This window comes from Kogia breviceps, chromosome 3, assembly GCF_026419965.1.
Source record: "Kogia breviceps isolate mKogBre1 chromosome 3, mKogBre1 haplotype 1, whole genome shotgun sequence".
Lineage (NCBI taxonomy): Eukaryota > Metazoa > Chordata > Mammalia > Artiodactyla > Physeteridae > Kogia > Kogia breviceps.
The window spans coordinates 124,108,488-124,126,681 of NC_081312.1; the positions used below are offsets into that span (position 1 = coordinate 124,108,488).

General features: G+C 41.3%; 1 protein-coding gene across 4 annotated transcripts in view; it reads right to left on the bottom strand.

The window, feature by feature from the left end:
• Nucleotides 1-3,446: 3,446 nt before the first annotated feature.
• Nucleotides 3,447-18,194, bottom strand: part of NTRK3 (neurotrophic receptor tyrosine kinase 3) — a 369,790-nt gene continuing 355,042 nt past the window's right edge. For 3 of the 4 annotated variants that reach the window (XM_067029586.1, XM_067029584.1, XM_067029585.1), the window contains 3 exons: nucleotides 10,581-10,622; nucleotides 6,770-6,928; nucleotides 3,447-3,784 (listed from right to left, as the gene is read on the bottom strand). In XM_067029586.1, coding sequence (XP_066885687.1) covers nucleotides 3,599-3,784; nucleotides 6,770-6,928; nucleotides 10,581-10,622 — 387 coding nt within the window. In that variant the 3' untranslated portion in view covers nucleotides 3,447-3,598. The remainder of the gene's footprint in view (nucleotides 3,785-6,769; nucleotides 6,929-10,580; nucleotides 10,623-18,194) is intronic. The other variant, XM_059056983.2, reaches the window with a different exon arrangement.

An 18,194-nucleotide genomic window follows, 5' to 3' on the forward strand; every position in this document is an offset into this window, starting at 1 on the left:
AGTCCTGGAGGGGACCAGGTGAGGATGGCATGGCAGGGAGACCAACCTGGGGAACCTGGAGCATCCACCACAGCTACAAAGGAGCTTGCGTGATGCTATACCCCTTCCCGGTCACTCAGACATGGACTTTTAAACCGTGGAGTTTGGTAGGGGGCGATGAGATTGAAATAGACTGGAGTGGTCATATTGGCTAATGGGATGTCATTTCAACACCCATTTAACTACCTCAGGCTCCTTAAAAATAAATAAGTAAGTAAATAACACTTCACCAGGGCCTTTTGCCTGTGTAGGAAGTCTAGGAGGGTGAAGGAGACCAGATGCTCCTTGTAGGCGTAAAGTAACCTCGGGCACTTCAGCACCTGCATCGTTGTGACTGCAAAGGAGGAGAGGACAGTCTTATTGGAACCCACCTGTGCCCAGGCCGACGAGCCCTCTGAGGCAAATGCCCCCACCCACGCAAGGCCTGCAGAGGGCTGCCCTGGCATTCCAGAGTGGTCCTGAGAAAAGGGACACAGAGAGTCGGTGCTGTTAGAGCCTAAGAATTCCAGAATGTAGAAGGGGCCAGAGATTAGCAAACACACCTCTTATTTTGCAGATGGAGAAACGGACACACGGGGGAGTCTTCTCGGTCCTCCCTCTACAGAAGAATCCACCTTCTCTGCTCGCCCCAGAGCCCTGAGTACCCTTTCCATTTCCACAGCCGCATTCTCTGTCTCCGTCACTCTCCAGAAAGACTTTTTATTTTTTCCAACTGCTGAGGTTAGTAAGTCAACATGCAGACTCTCTACACAGAGAGCACAGCAAAGGGCAGTGAGAAAGCAGCCCCTCCCCCTCTGCTCCTCCAACCCCGTACCCTTCGTCTTGGAGTCTTACAGGAGACAGCTGCTTACGATGGACATGACGAGGGTGTGACCCCAAGGCTTACACAGAGGCTGACGGGACTAGGACAAGGGCAGTCTGACAACACCAGTCTCCTTGTCCGCAAAGGAATTGCCTACTTCCATTAGGCCATGAGGACACAGCGCCCTGCACTGAAACCCTACTACATTCTGCATTCCCAATTGCCCACCAATCCCTCCCCACCCTCCCTTTCTTCCAGACTATCAGGGACTCTGAGGTTCTAGGAACACACGGCCAAGAAGATGGAAGCTACACAGTGTCTGTGTGGGGGAGGATGTGGCAGCAACAGGAGCCTTGGAGCCTCATCTCTCACTAAGAGACACCTCCCCGCAGCTGCCCCAGATCGCTCCCTCCTTGAACAACTTTCCCTTAGTTAGCTAGGGCCAAACCAGACTGCAGAGTTCAACCCAGCATTAACAGCCCCGGAAGAGACCAAGGCCCTCCAGGTGGAAAGACAAGGAGGGCGATTGCCATAGGACAGCACAGGATTCCTTTGAGGGGCTACATCCCAAGAGCTCTCCTCCAAAGTCCTCGGGGCTGGGAGCGCAGCACAGAGAGAAAAGCCACACCCAACTCCAACTTCCCTCCCTCCCCTCCCAGCCTGGCTCAGCAGCCTCAACCATCCCTGAAGCAAGCCTCCACCCCCACCCCCCCACCGCACCCTACCCCCCCACCCCACCCCCCGCCACCGTGGCCTACAGTCCGAGCACAGCTCGGAGTAAAAATATTTGTGGGTCTAAAAAAAGAAGCAAAACCACCAACACAGAATTCAGTCCCAAACCCCACACAGGATGCCTGCACTGCAGCTGCCCAGAACACCCAGGCTGCTGATGGTCCCTTAAGCTGGCCAAGAGGGGTACAGGTAGGGGGACCCAGAGGCTCCAGTTGGGCAAAGCCCAGTCCATTCGGTAGCTCTGTGCTTGGGTGGGGCAGAGGGACCCGTGGCCTGGGAGAAGCACATCTTCTTCTCCCCAGCCGGAGGCCTCTGTGGGGCTAGGCTGTCGGTTTCCACGGGCATTTTGTTGTCATGGGTCAGGGGGGCTCTGGAGATCCGCCCCTCTCGCAGTCTTTGACAGCGGCAGCTGGGAAGGCAGTGATTCCCCTGGTGGCGGGGCAGAGGCAGCTGGCCCCAGCCCAGATGCTTCCTTCTCTCTCCCTGGTCAGGGCTCCGTCCTCATTAAGATGCCAAGCCTGTGGCAGTGGCCAGGCGTTGGATGCTTCCCCAAGCAGCCTCGGCCCCTCCCCCTGCCCCCAGTCCGCAGAAGTGATTTCTCAGCCCTTGCATTTTCACAGCACTCAAAGGCAGATGCATCAATCCTTCCAGGGGCTGGAAACGTGAGGAGAATGACAAGGGGCCGGATGTAGGTGCCAGATTCTCCCAGCCCCGCCCCCTTGCTCCTGCCCACTCCACTGCCTGACTCCCTGAAGCAAGCACTGCCCCGGCCTCTTGCTGGACCTGGGCCCCTTTCTCGGCAGTGGGGTTTACCTGGGACTTCATAGAGGCCCAGGAAGTGGGACCTAGAATCTAGAGAAGGAGGGTTGAGAAATAGACGACCCACAGGGGCAGACCTTATAAGACCTGCAAAGAATGAAGTCTCCTGCCATTGGAACCCTGCTGTGCCCACATGTGCAGACAACATGGGGGATGTCTGACACCCCCCTTAACTCCCCAATAGCCTGAATGTCGGGGGCATGGCCAAGGAGATTTTCCAATGATGGAAAGACAGGAGGCAGTGCCTTGACAGGGTTCAGATTTCAGCTTTTAATTCTGTGGTTCTTTAAATCCAGAAAGTCCAGTTCTTGAAGTTCAGAGGAGAGACGACACATCTCTTTCAAATTTAGGAAGGAACTTGAGCATGGTTTACAACAAAATGGATGCAGTCCACTGTCGCCATGGTTTTGTGTTTTGCTGTCGTTGTTGTTTGTTCAGTGTTTACCTGTAGGCGCCATTGTTGACTCCCCAAAGCATCAGGACTATACTTTCTAGAAAAGACAAATTAGAAAATCGTCTTGAGGTGGAGGAAAGGAGGAAGGCATGGAGCAGATGGTCAGGGGATGTGTGAGGCGTCCCAGAGGCCCCTGGTTTGGTGTTCTTTCCTTGCTGAGCCCGTCGATGAGGTCTGCCCATGCACATAGGCAGGGCTTGGAGCTAGCACACCTGTGCAGATGATCACCCGTGCAGCAGTGATTGGCACTCCATCCCAGCTCCTCCAGTCTCAACGTGAAGATTGTCTCTTTGCATCGGCAAGGTCTTGTGTTCCCAGAAGTCGGAGCTGAAGAAGCATGGGCCACAGCCTACGTCTAAGGGAAGTTTCAATTGCATTCATAATACTTAAGATTTTCTGAGTTGCTGTTACAGTCTTATGGTTTGCGTATCAGCAGCTTCTCTGTGCATTAGAGAAGAGGTTATCTCTCTGTAGCTATAGATAGATAGATAGTTAGATATATAAATATATATATATATATTATATATATATATATATATATATAATATATATATATACGCCAAACTGCCTTCCAGGGTTTTTATTCTTTCCTTTTTTTTTCAGTGTTGTATGTGTAGCAGGCACTTGAGTTTATATGAAGATGTTTGCTTCAGTCAAGGATGGAAGAAAAGAGTCTGTGCAGTGGAAAAGAAGGGGTGTGAGGCCAGGAGAGAGGAGGCAACAGAATATGAATTCACGGCCACTGGCTACCGCTAGCCAAGGATGTCCAAGTAGATGGGGGCGGCTTTCCCCAGGGCGTGGAGGATTCTGTAGATCTCCTTGATGCTCAGCCGCTGCTGCGGTTCTCTCTGCCAGCACCCCAGCATGACATCGTACACCTCTTTGGGGCAGACGCGCGGCCTCTCCAAAACACGACCTTGGGTGATGCACTCAATGACCTGAAAAAGGGAGGAGGACAGGGAACTTAGCACCAAAGCTCAGCCTTGGCCCTGTGGCTCAGGCGCAGCAGAAGGCAATGACTTCACTGACGAGCTTCAGGGCAGGGCTGGGGGCCAGAGTTGCTCATCTGTCCCACGCATGGGTTCCAGGGGCCACGATCCAACACTGGCTGGTCCAGCCCACTGCTGCCCTCTATTCTCCATCTCTTAGGGCAGGCGTCCAACTCCCACAGACACTCCTCCTTTCACTTCTCTCTTCCTCTCTAGTCCTGAATCTTATCTAGATGACTGAGCTGCATTCATTCCCCACTTGGCAGTGGGGATTGGCATGTGACCTGCACCACCCCCTCTTAGGAGCCTGCATGATTTTGAAACCCCCTTGAAGGAGCTCTGCCCCTCCACGGCCTCCACTTCCTGTCAAGCTCCCCTCCCAGGCACAGCCTCGGTGCACAGGTGATGCTTACCTCTAAGCCATTACACAAGTCCCTTCCTCAGTGAGGCGCATCCTCCCTTGCTCTTTGCACTAAACCATGTATTCTGTTTCTTGAAAAGTCCTTAACACTAGGACTAACCACCTGATCCACCACTGCCCAGCTGGGTGTCCACAGAAAGTCAATTAACCTCAGAGGATCTCAACATCCTCACCTGTAAGATGGGGATCAAATGTCTCCCCTGACCACCTCCTAAGACTGCTGTAAGGACCAAAGGAGACCAGGGAAAGGGATTGTATGAGCCACAGTACCAAACGGCAGGCCATAGGGAGGAGTAGGAAGAGAGCGAATAACGTAGGGCTGGACCATCCCCAGCAGGCCCCTCAGGACCACGCCTGTAATTTGCAGTTCAATTCCAATTCCTCAAAAAGATTTCTTTGCTGACACTGAATTTTCAAGAGTCTATCTTCCAGTTCTCAGGTTATTTTAACTTCTTCCTAACGCTCCCACTGTAACCTTGGGCAACTTATGTACCCCGAACCACAGTTTCCTCATTTGAAGACAGACCGTGATGATAAAATCACACAGAATTTTCTCTAGTAGAGTATGTGAAACATGTTATTTCCTCTCTTTGCCCCCATTAATCTGTCTATAGTTTTTATCTCCCTAGGCTGCCCCCAACTGCGCCTTGTCTGGAGTGTGGGCTCATGTCACTCTGACTCTGAGATGGCTTGTCAAATAATCACTGTGTTAGCACTTTCCTGGTCCTGGTCACCCCAGAGTCTGCAAAGGCCCACTAGGCTCTGTTCTTTGCCAGCCTGAAAGGTCTCCAGCTGCTCCTGTTCCCTGTTTTTATTTGAACCCTGTCTCCTCCTTCCATTACCTTCACCTCCATGAAAGGGGGTCCAGTTCAAACTGCAGTGGCCGCTGCCTAGCGCTAAGATCAAAAGCACTGAAGGGTGGTGTCTCCTCCAATGTGGGGCTCTCCAGTTTGTCAATTTCAATGGAGAAACTCATTATCAGTGACTGTCAGGACTTCACTGCTGGGGTTGGTAGAGTAGAAGAGGTGGCTGCGGGTAGGAAGCCCATCTTCAAGGCCATTGCCTTACCAAGCAGTGTCAGAGATGACCACAAGAACCCCGTTAGCTACTCTAAGCCAGTTTAGCTATCCAGGACAGATCATCTGCTGAGACCAATAGAATCCTCAGCCCAGATTCCCCTCCTTACTAGGGCAACCTAACTACATAGGGGCTGTGATCAGGGTGCCTTGTGTGCCTGAGTGCATGCAAATGTGCCAGTATGTGTACACAAGCATGTGTATATATGCACGCATGCATGTGTATGTGTGTGTATGTTTACCACTGCCCCCTACCCAGGAAAACAATAATTTTTTAAAGCATCATAACAAATGAGTTCTGATATACACACTTACATTTTTTTTAAAGGTTGTCAAAATATTTTGTCCTATTTTGGGAAATGTGGTCAGGACCCATTCAGTTTGCAAATGATGAGACGTTACAAATGTAATGAAATGCCTTCTTTTCAGTCTTTGACATTTACTTAATTAAACGGTCAGGGTATAGGAAAGCAAAAATGAACATAGCTTCCAAGAAGAGAGACACTTTCTGGAATATTCAGATAGGATTCTAATATTAAAAGGTCCTCATGTTCATGTTTTCCAGAAAACAGAAGACCATAAACTGCAGTCTTTTATAGGTCTGCTGGGTTGGGAGACCAAGCCCTTTACTGTCTACAAACTGGACTGAATTCCCTGGGATGATACAATATCACTGAGAAGCATCTTGCTTTGGACCACAGCCCAAGCCTTCTCCAGGCTGATGCTTTCACCTCTGGCCAGGCCATTCCAGAACCCCAAGCAGCGCCCCTTCCTTTGTCCTGAATTTCAACAAGTGTTTGTGTGAAAAGTACTGAGTTAATATAGGCTAATGTGTTTAGGAAAGTGCCTGGCAGTAAATGTTAGCTATTATTAAACTTGATGACTAGCATTTTTAATTCATATTGTAAATCAAAAGTATAAAATACATAATGTGTATATTATTAAATTTACTGTTATGATTCATCTTATTCCTGGAAGTCCACACACAGCTCTATCAGTAAAATGAAATTTGCCTTCCCAGTTCACCTTCCTGCACATCTCTGGGCCTGGTCTACCTAAAGCCTTTGGGGACCCAGATGACTTGGGCATAGTAGGTGTTTCCACAAGATGGCACAATTGAAAAACTCATAGTTGTTTTTCGTTTTCACTTTCTGTCTTAGTGAAACATTTGTGATTTTTAAGTGTAGCAGAACAAACAGAACCATGACTTGCATCTCAATTTCAACATCTAATTTCATGCTCTCTTGACAATAACAGCACATTTCCTACAGCTATAATTTTTTTTCTACCAAGAAGGTCTCTCCTTCAGCTTCTGCCAACGTTTGCTCTGCTGGCTCCAAACCCCACCTAATGTTTTACACACTCTAAGTGCTGGCCTGAGATGTCTCTTATCAGCTTTCCTCCAAATCAAGGTTCCCATCTGCCCCCTTTCTGTACCTCTGTGTTTGAGAGCTGGAACCATGGCTGCTTTCCATAGGTGAAGATCTCCCAGAGAATCACCCCAAAGCTCCATACATCGCTTTCTGTAGTGAACTTCCGGTACATGATGCTTTCAGGGGGCATCCAACGAATGGGGAGCATGGTGTGTCCTCCCACCTAAAAGGGGTCGAGACAGAAGCACACACAGTGACCAGATTGCCAGAATCAGTCACATCAGTCTGCACTCTTCATAGGCAGATGCCCTCTTGATGCATCTTATTCTAAGATAGCCAAACGTGATGCAACTTTTGTGACGGGGCGTGGGGGGCCAGTGGAGATAAGCCTACGATACTGCAGGCAGCTAGAGTAGCAATTAGAGATAACACCTAAGGGAAGGTACATTCCTTGGCATGGAATATAAAGATTACAAGATGATTTGAAGTGGGAGAGATGATTTCAGAATCTGGTACTACAATCAAATCTAACCTTGAGAGGGAGTCCAGAGGGAAGTCACAGAATCACTGAGCAAGGCTACCAACTATCAGAGTATTTGCAGATATTAGGTTAGACTCCTTGGTCAAGGAGGTTAAAGCACAACATGGTCCATGTGCATCTAATCTGTACTACTATGACTTTAGCTTTATCTGACAATCTTGAATTTCTCACTGCTACTTAGAAGTCAGTGTTTCGAGTGAAAGGGATAGGGAAGTTCAAAAGTATGAAAGACCACATGCTAATGAGAAATCAGGTGGACCAGAAGAGAATTCACAACCCTTCTTAGCAAGATCTCAAAGGCCAGTAAGGAAAGTGTTTTGTAAAAATAGCCCGAGGAGGACATCAGCCACCTGTGGGTTTACAGATCTGACAGCCAAGGGCAAGAGGAAGTGACTGACGTTCAGGGTACACTTTCCTGAGAAAAAACATTAGGGAAATCCTCACAGCCCAGGAGGTTAGAGATATTATTAGCATAAGTGGAAGAAAATTCACAGCATGTTTTAGAACTCAGGAACTAACTGTATCATTCATAAATAGAGCACCAGAAATTGGAACTTCTGGCTAATACATGAAACTTGTTAGAAAACTGCTTTCGACTGATAGAAAAAGCTCTCTATAAATGTCCTGATGAACTATTGGTATTAATCAAAGTTCTCATTTTTATGATGGGCCAGTTGGAGGAATTATAATCATAAACCCTTAAGAAAGAATGAGTTGTTGGCAATGGGCAACCTAGTCTCTAAAAAACAAAAAAAAGAGATCATGTTTGCCTTATCCGCTCGAAGTATTTTAGAAGATACATGATAATATGCATTTGCAGAAGTTGTTTTCAACCTGAGATTTTAAAATCAAGATAGCTCTGTATCAAATGTAAAGACAAATGAAGATGTTTCTTTCAGACAAGCAGACTCAGAAAGTTTACCACTCATAGCCTTTGAGAAAAACAAAGAAGAAAAAATTAATTGAGGATGTACTCCAGAAAAACGGAAAAAGAATCTAAAATATACGATGACTTGGAATATAACAAACAGTGCAAAGAAAATAGAAAATAAGCCACAAAAAACACAATTTAAATCTAAATAATGGTCACTAATGTGGTAGTAAAATGTAATATAATTACTAATAAATTATTTCTGTAAAATAGAGGCATAAAGTAAATAATAATAGTAATAATACAAATAGTACTATTGCTGCTATTATAAACAATATTCTGGAATGAAAATTCCAGATAATTTCAACAATAAGTGCACAGACGAGTAGGTAGGGAAATAATCCAAAGCCTGATAAGGGCTCTGTCTTTTAGAAGGAAGGGCAAGGGAGCTTACAGAAAGTCATCAGTTGTTGATTATAACAGTTTAAATTTAAATGTGCTTGCTAAAATTTTAACGTAGATTCTAAAAGAACAGAAATAGTACATACAGCTTCCAAACCAGTTTCAGGAAAATAGAACCAAAAATCTCTAACCAATACCAAAAAGACTACAAAAAGGGGGAGGGATAATAGTGAATAGCACAAAATGAAAAAGAAGTTTAAATAATAGCACTATAAACAATAAGAATTAATGGGTTATATATGATACCTCTTAAATAAGAGAAACATTTATGTTAAAAAATCAAGATGCATGTTCTCTAGAAAAGACATATTTAAAAGGAAATAACAGAAAATACTGAAAATTTTGAAAGAATTTTGAAAATACTGAAACTTTTGAAAGAATATAAAAATATAACAAACAGTAAAAAAATTGAATATATAATGTGTATAATATTCACTATACATAATAATATATGACAATATATAATTGAATATATAATATATATTGAATAGATAATATTCAATATGTGTAATATACATTGAGAATATAATTCATATATAGTATATTGAATATGTCATATATTCAATATAGAACATATCAAAATTGAATGCATATATGAAAAAATTTCAGAAAGCCAAGAACTAAATGGATACAAAGTGGTCTATATTATATTTGAAGATGGTAAAATTCGCCATTATGAAAATTATGAGCTTTTCTGCTCCAATTAAGATAGCAACAAAAATGTATAAAAAGTAAAACAGGTTATAAATAAAGGAAAACTAACAAAGCTACAATTACAATGGAAAATTAAAACACTTACTTTGCAAAATGACAGATCAAGAAGATAACAAAAATAAAGATACATTTAAAAAATAAAAATAATGAGTTTTAATTGATATATATGAGTGATGCATGTATATTTCAGCCTCCTGAAAAAGTTGCATATTATTTTCAATTATCTAAAAGGTGTTTATAAAAACCAATCACATATTATCCTCACAGGAAGTCTGAAATTCCAAGAGAAGAAACAAAGTAAACATAAGGTAAAAATAAAAGAAGAAAAGCCATTCTTTCAAAAGATGCCCCAAATTACCAATACCCTTTCCTGATTAAAAGCCATAATTCATTAGTAATAAAAGGTAACTTCCTATATTTAATATACTAAATGTCATATTTACTGATAAAACATTGAAAGCATGGAAGGTATTTTCTATTACTGATTTTATGCAATACTTTTCAGGTGGCCCTAGCCACTACAATAAAGCAGGAATAAAAACAAGGTAAAAATTCTGAAAAGGAGGAGTCAAAACACCATTGTTCACATATGATATGACAGTTCAAGACAATTAGCTAAAAAGCAATTAGAACCATTATATGATTTAGTAAGCTACCCAGACATGAAATGGATATACAAAAATCAGACTATTCTCATGCACTAGTAAAATGACTTCAAAATTCAATAGAAAATAAACATGCTCGTACATTAGCAACAACAACAAAATGTTTAAGATTCCTAGGTATAGCCTTTGCAGAAAATATACAAGGTCTAGGTAAAGAAAAGTATTGAAAAACATAAAATAAGATCTGAATACATGGAAAGATGTGTCTTTTCCTTGGATAGGAAGACTCAATATCATGAACCTCTCGTTCTTCCCTAAAATTAATCTAAAAATTCAACACAATCTAAATAAAACCCTCAATGGAATGATATATGGAAACTGACAATATGATACCAAAATTCGAGAGGAGTAAATATTTGATTAAAAAAAACTAAGATATACTTGAGATAGAACAACAAGGGATATTTGCTGTATCAGATAGCATAACATATTATCAAACTACAGGAATGAACACACTGTGTTACTGGCATAGGAATAGACAATTTCACTGATCAATGGAACAAAATAGAGACCAGAAGCAGACCCATGTATCAATACTGGAATTTAATATATGAAATGATAGGTTAGTAATCAGTGTTGGGACAATGAACTATTCATTTAAAAAGTACACTTAGATACCTACCTCACACCATATACAAAAATCATTTCCAGATGGATTAAAGAGCTAAACATAAAAAACAAAACAATAATCATATTAGAAGAAAACTTAGAAAAGTATTTGGATAACCTCAGGAGAGGAAGGCCTTCCTAAATAAGACATATGTTCAAGGAGCCATAAAGGACAGAATTCAGAGATACCACTGGTATAAAATTCAATACTTTTGCATGGCAAAATACAAAATAAACATAGTTAAAAGACAAATGACAGAGAAAATATTTGCAATATATGTAACAAGGAATTAAAATCCATATATTATAAAATACTTCTTTAAATTAGTTAAAAACAAGAAATCCAACAGAGAAATGAATCAAGGGTAAGAGTAGATGATTCACAAAACAGCTACAAATGGCCACAAACACATGAAGAAATGTCAATTAAAACAATAAAAGACACATTTTAAAAAATATTATGTGGGGAAAATGAAGAGACTGGTATTATCCATTGCATGAGAGGTCTTGAGGAAGAGTATTCCTTGCTAAGACTGGGGTAGCCTTTTTTGAGTGCAGCCTGGTGGAATCTGTCCACACTAAAGATGTTAAGTGTCTTTTAATCCAGCAATTTCACTTCTAGAAGTCTTGGAAAAATACTTGCTCATGTAAGCAAAAATACTTCATTGAAGATATTTTATTTCATTGTTTTTAAGGGCAGCAATTTGTTCATCATTAAATGTATATGCAGCAGTTAAAAGGAATACAGTAGAGTTATGTAGAGTGATATGTTAATACGTCCAGGATATAATAAATGAAAATGCAAAACATTAAAAATATATATTAGCATTCTCATTTATGTAAAAATGTGTATGCGTAAGTAAATAAATTAAAAGGCAATAATGTATTATATAACTCTGTAACTTCATAGAAAAGGTCCAGAAATCTAGCCATTAAACCAGTGGTTTTCTCTAGAAAGGAAAGTGAGAGTGAGAAACAACCAAAGAGAAAATTCCATTTTTTTAAACTCTAGTATGTATTTCTATGCTGTTTGTAATTTTATCATAATTGTGTCCCACATTTGAAAATTTTAAACAATAAAAGAAAAAAATAAACATATGACTAAAGGAAAACCAGTGGACCTAATTTATTTACATTCTAAATCAAAATATTACTTTTGAAGAAAAATTGGGTTTTTGATAGAATCTAGAGGAATGGTTTATTGTACCTGGTTTCTTGAATAAAAAGGAAAAGGGGTTAGGAATATGGGAACATTTTTCTTGATGAAAAATGGTAAATAATAGATTCCTCCAAATTGATGCTGGTTGTTTGCCTCATTTGATGATTTTATACACAATCTGGAAGAGCCATTCCAAATTGAAATTTCCAAGTTTACCATAAGAAAAATTTGAGTGTGCTGGTGTAAACTTTGATGAGCTTCAGCGTCTGGGCGGAAAATTATCAGAAGGGTATTAATTGGCCACAGAGGTACCACTAAGAAGAACTTGATCAAGATTTTTGCTGGGTGGCACCACCAACGTGGGTGAAGTTTATATGACATTCCTCCAGAAGTGGACTAAAACATTTCAAGTGAACTCTGATATAACAAAGAAAAGTAATAAGTTGGAAGTCCAAAGCTTGTATTCTGATGTGGCTTTTGACAAGCTCTTAACCTCTTTGAATTTCAGTTTCCTCATCTTCAACATAGGAGTCAAGCAATGGCCGTATCTAAAGTGAGATGATGTATATAAAAACCAACTGAGCATCACTAAATACAAAACATAATACACATAAAGTGCAATGACTGTGCCCTATGTGTAGTGAGCAGCAGAATAAACCTGATTTCCTAGACTGTCCATATTTCCCATAGATCCACCTAGAATACACTGATTTTCCTTAAGAGCTACCTGCACTCTTGTGTCCTTCTCCCCCATTGGAGAGATGCAGTCTGGGAAAGGAAGTGGTCAAATCCTTCCTTGGTAAAAAGAATACTGACAAATATCCCCATGGTGAAACCTAGCCAGGCAAGCAATGGGCTGAAATAACAATGTTAATAAGAATAGTCCTAATTAATGCACACTAAATATCAGCCACTGGATGTTACACACACCCCACATTTTTTTTTAACATCTTCATTGGAGTATAATTGCTTTACAATGGTGTGTTAGTTTCTGCTTTATAACATGGTGAATCAGTTATACATATACACATGTTCCCATATCTCTTCCCTCTTGCGTCTCCCTCCCTCCCACCCTCCCTATCCCACCCCTCTGGATGGTCACCAAGCACCGAGCTGATCTCCCTGTGCCATGCGGCTGCTTCCCACTAGGTATCTATTTTACGTTTGGTAGTGTATATATGTCCATGCCACTCTCTCACTTTGTCCCAGCTTACCCTTCCCCCTCCCCATATCCTCAAGTCCATTCTCTAGTAGGTCTGTGTCTTTATTCCCATCTTACCCCTAGGTTCTTCATGACCTTTTTTTTTTCCCTCAGATTCCCTATATATGTGTTAGCATACGGTATTTGTTTTTCTCTTTCTGACTTACTTCACTCTGTATGACAAACTCTAGGTCCATCCACCTCACTACCATTCTTTTGTTATTGTCAACAGGGAAATGTGCTCTTTACGTATAGCTCAGATGGTTCTCACTCCTCCTAAAGGGTAATAGTCTAAAATTTCCATGGAGTGTAACAGGCAAAGATAGACTGCAGTGCCCACTGAAATGGTTTCAATAACATAACTTTGGAGATACATGAAGTCTTTCCAATGGGTAGCCAGGCAAGGATAGTTTTGAAGGATTATGCAGATCCTCAACTCTCTTATGGATTTTTTCTAACACTGAGAACCCACTGTGGTCCAGCAATTTCCCTGCCCAATTGTGCATGCACACACACACACACACACACACACACACACACATGCACACACATGTCTGCCACTCTCAAAAGGAAAGACAAATCTCTCACTCATTCTAAATCTTAGGATAGAAAACCTACAGAGGACAAATGAATAAACTTTGTGAAATATTGGTATGGGTGTTGAAAATGAATGTCTCTAGTGACTGGGAAATAAATTCTTTTGCAAGTCTGGTGGTTTCCAATTCTTTTCAAACCACTGAAGGGGGACAGACTTCAAAGAATTATCAGCTGAGAGAAGATTAAAAAGAAATTTTGATAAGAGACCAATATGTGATTTTAGGCAAAAAATGAGACATGAGTTCAAAGAATTGTCACGTTACAGTAACAAAATTCTTTCCTTTCCCATCCGGTTTATTGTGAATAACGTCCCTCATTTCTTATATTTATAAAAATGAAAAAACAGTAATAGAATTGATCCTGAACTTTAACCTAATCCCATACCTTAGCAATAAATAATATTCATCAATGAATACAAACTAATCGAAAAATATAAGATGTATTTCCAAAAATATTGTACACCTTATCTTTCACATTCATCAAATGTTGTGATATATATACATTGTTTTGATCTACTGCCTATTTCTGTATATTACTAATAATTGTAATGATAACTCAATCAAACCTCTTAACATCTAGAAACTTATGGTCATTGGGCATTAAAAATTATATTTAAATCTTTGTACATATTTCTGTCACACTAAATTATGATAGAATGGCCAATAAAAGGCTTTCATGCATAAAATGAGAATCCATAAGGATAAAATTTGGTAGGGAAACTGGAATGAAAATATAAATTCAAGAAGAAAAAGGAACCATGTAAACCTGAGTGTTTAAGTGCTTGTTCATGTGTTTTATAGATGATGGGTCAAATTGCTCTGGTATTTAAAGTTCATTAGCATTAAAGGAGCGATGTATTTTTTTAATGTCAGTATTTACAAGCTGTGGAAATGACATACTTAAAAATATGTTGACGATTTTAGATGGCAACTTAAAACATGCAAAGGGACATACATGGTTTTTCAAAATTCTTTTAGGGGCATTAAAGTTTAAAGATGACAGGTATAGAGCCTGGGCATCTAGGGTGTAAAGTTTAGAGTCTCTCTGGCTAACTTCTATCTTTCCCCAAGGCTGTATGCCACCCATCCTCAGGCCTGCAGCTATATCCTGGGAGAGGATTTGAAAAGAGGAAAGCAAAAACTACAGCCTCACCTCCAGCCTCAGGTGCTTGCCTGAAATCCTCCAGCCTCATTTCTTTCATTCAAGCCTTCAGCCCTCACTCCCAGCCTTGCCCAAGGCCAGGAGTAAGTGGGATTGAAGGGTGGAAAAGCAGCGAGGCCAGCAGAGGCTGCCAGGTTCCTTTTCCTTCTGGGGCCAGGATGCCCTGGGGCAGAGTGTTCCTGGTGGGAGGCAAACCTCCCCCCTCCCCTCCCTCCCCACAGCCATCCCTTCTCTTCGAAGCCTGCTTTTCCTGAACAAGGTAATTGTCTCGCTTATTTCCATAGAATGATGCCAACTTCCCTGCAGTCAGAGTGAACCCACGGCTGTGGGTTAAAGAGAAACTCAGCTGAGCTCAAGAAGGCTCTCAGGTCTCTGCATCTAATTACACAGTAAAGGAGGCAGCTTCTTCAAAGGACATACGGAAGCCCGCTTCTCTCCCAGAAGTTCAAAATGTCTATCCTCAGGTAACTCTGACAAGGGATAAAGGAGACAAAGTGACCCATATATTCCAGATAAAGAAGTCAGGACCCAGCAAAGGTGAGCAAATACAGAGCATTACTGATACCAATGGAAGGATTCAAGCTTCCTCTGTAATCACTAATCTATATGGGCCATGTCAAAATCTGTTAAAAGCAGATGAGAATGGCAGTTGCTTTCTGAAGAGTTACAGAAACTTCGCAATGTACATTAATGGCAAAATACCCTAATCAGGAGATTATCATAAAGATTGTCATTTATGGTGTCATTATTTTTTATTTATTCAATTTTAATCTCTCTTAATTGCATGTCTCGGCACATAGAAGAGTCTCCATATGCATTAAGGAAAATAAAAGGCTTAGCATATATGCTTTCTTCATCCCTTGGAAAGTCTCCTGGTTTTCCAAATACCCCAGCAGCTTTGCCTCTTAAACCCAGCTCTGCTCATCTGAGCAGCTCATCATTCGGGCAGGGGGCAGTCACCTTGAACATGCCCCAGGTAGGAGTCCCAGCCACTAAACACAGTCTTTAAAATCACTGCCACTCTTATTCCCGAGGGTCTGGGGTCTTCACCCACACAGGCTGCATATCAGTATTAGCTACATCCAATACAGACACACACATCCATACATCGGGAAGGAGACTGTTTAGATGAACATATGTGCATGTCAATCACATGCATGTGAGTACAGTCATGGATACAAACACAGGTCTGTTGCTCATGCCCCAAACATATGAAGTTGGTGAGATCTCCCTCTGACACCTCTTGAAATAAATGACATAAATGTAGGAGGAAAGGCCCAAAGTATTTTTTTTTTGCTTTTTTTTTCATTTTAACCATTTTTAAAAATTGGAGTATAGTTAATTTAAAATGTTGTGTTAGTTTCAGGTGTACAGAAAAATAATTCAGTTATACACACACACATGCACGCACACACACACACACACACACACACACACACACACACACACATATATACACATACCTGTAATTTTTTAGATTCTTTTCCATTACAGATTATTATAAGATATTGAATATAATTTCCTGTGCTATACAGTAGGTCCTTGTTTACCTATTTTGTATATTGTAGTGTGTACCCGTTAATCCCAAACTCCTAATTTATCTACCCGGCCCTGCTAATCTCTTCCTCTTCCCAATCAAGTAGGGCAAATTATTATGTAACTTCTTATAGACACAAACTGAAGATCATGGCCCCAGGTCTAATGGGTGCTTGGAATTCTTTGGAGGGAAGGTGCAGAGGAAGCTCACAAAGACACTATTATAGAACTGCTCCCTCAAAGCAGGGCTTTATGATGGTTTAAGCAAGAAACATCCGTTTAGGAGAACTTTGGTGGAATGGATGTTTCAGGCTGAGCCTCTAGCCCCAGGATTAAGAAAAACCACTGGAGTTTTCCAAAAATACAAGGAGTTTTAAAATCCAAGTTGTTTAGCAGTGTGAGCCTAGAGGATAAAGAGGCCCATTGTGATTCTGCCCATCTCTCTTACCTAGAGCTGCATCTGCCGGGAGCAAGTTCTCAGATGGAAGCCCCAGGAACACATACCTTTTATAACTTCCCCTTTTGTTTTCCTCTTTCTAAATCCTGTCTAAATGTTGGCACTCATTCTGAGAACTCATTGTCCTTTATTGCCCCAAACAATGTATATTTTTATAGAGCCTACATTGCAAGTTCAAAAATGTGGGCTGAAAAATGACTTGGCTCTGGTTTTCTTTTCCAAATACCCAGACGCGGAGCCTCCTGGCTGCACTCATATCTTCTCATGGAAACGAACTTGAGGGATGTTGTTAAAAGGGCCCAACTTGCTGAACAAAGCTGGAGATATCAACTCAGCTCAGATCCATGGATCACACGGGATCCAGACTGATCCATTCAGACCCCAAGTGCTTGCTAAACATCAATAGGTAAAGGAAGGCAGGAAGATAAAGCCTCCTTGTGATCAATCTAGATTTTTAATTTACCCTGTACAGCTCAGGCACTGATAGGTTTTGGTTTAGATTCAGATTTATTTAGCAAAAATAAGATAATCCCTTTCAAGCAAGAATGGCTTTGCTAAATATTTAGATGCCTCCCCAAATCTGAAAAATACAACAACTGCTATTGAAAATGTGTGTATAGGATGAAGAAACAGAAGATCCAACAGAGCAAAAAGGATAACTTATAACTTGGTCAATATCCTTTACTAGCTAAGCAACCCTAGGGGATGTATTTGACCTCTGAAGACTCAGCTTTCTAGGGTATAAAATGGGGACAATAATACAGCTACACAGAACATGTACAGACACTAAATGAGATATTAAATGGAATAGAGACATGGTGGGTTTTCAATACACATGCTCGTGCATGTGACTTTGGATCAAAATCTTTCTTGAAAGATATTAATTTCTCAATGTCTATGTTTAATGAATGAATAGCACCTCTCAATTTTTCCAGGGGCTTGGACATTCGGCTCAGTGACCCTTACAACAAAGAGACACCATTCTTGATTTATGGATAAGGAAGCCAGCTCAGGAATGGAATGTCAGCAAGTCCATGGTGAATAGAGGCCAAGCTAAAAGTTAATCTGCTGCCACACTCCAAATCGCTCTCATTAGGGGTTTTGTGAGTTCAAGACAATTCGACCTACAAACACTGGGAGCGGCTAAAAGGAGCTTCGAGGAGGAGTGTGGCCACCAAACCCGGATCCTTGGAATATTTGTCTGTTTACCAAAGCAGGGTTTAGATGCTTAGGAAGTGCACCTAATGTGAATCTCAGAAAAGACAAGACCGGGCCGGTTAGTGGCTGCATAGCCTATGAGAGAGGCCTCAGGGGAAAAAAGGCAGAACAAGATAATTTGAATTTTAAAAAGCAAAGACTAAGATGGGATCTTTTTCCTCCAAAAGCAAACCGAATTATAATTGTCTCCTCCAGCCATCTTCTCAGAGACATTAATAACAATAGCAATAATACTTCCTATTGAAAGAATATCCCACCAGCCTTAAGATGACAGCATTGAATTCTTTAATCACGATTC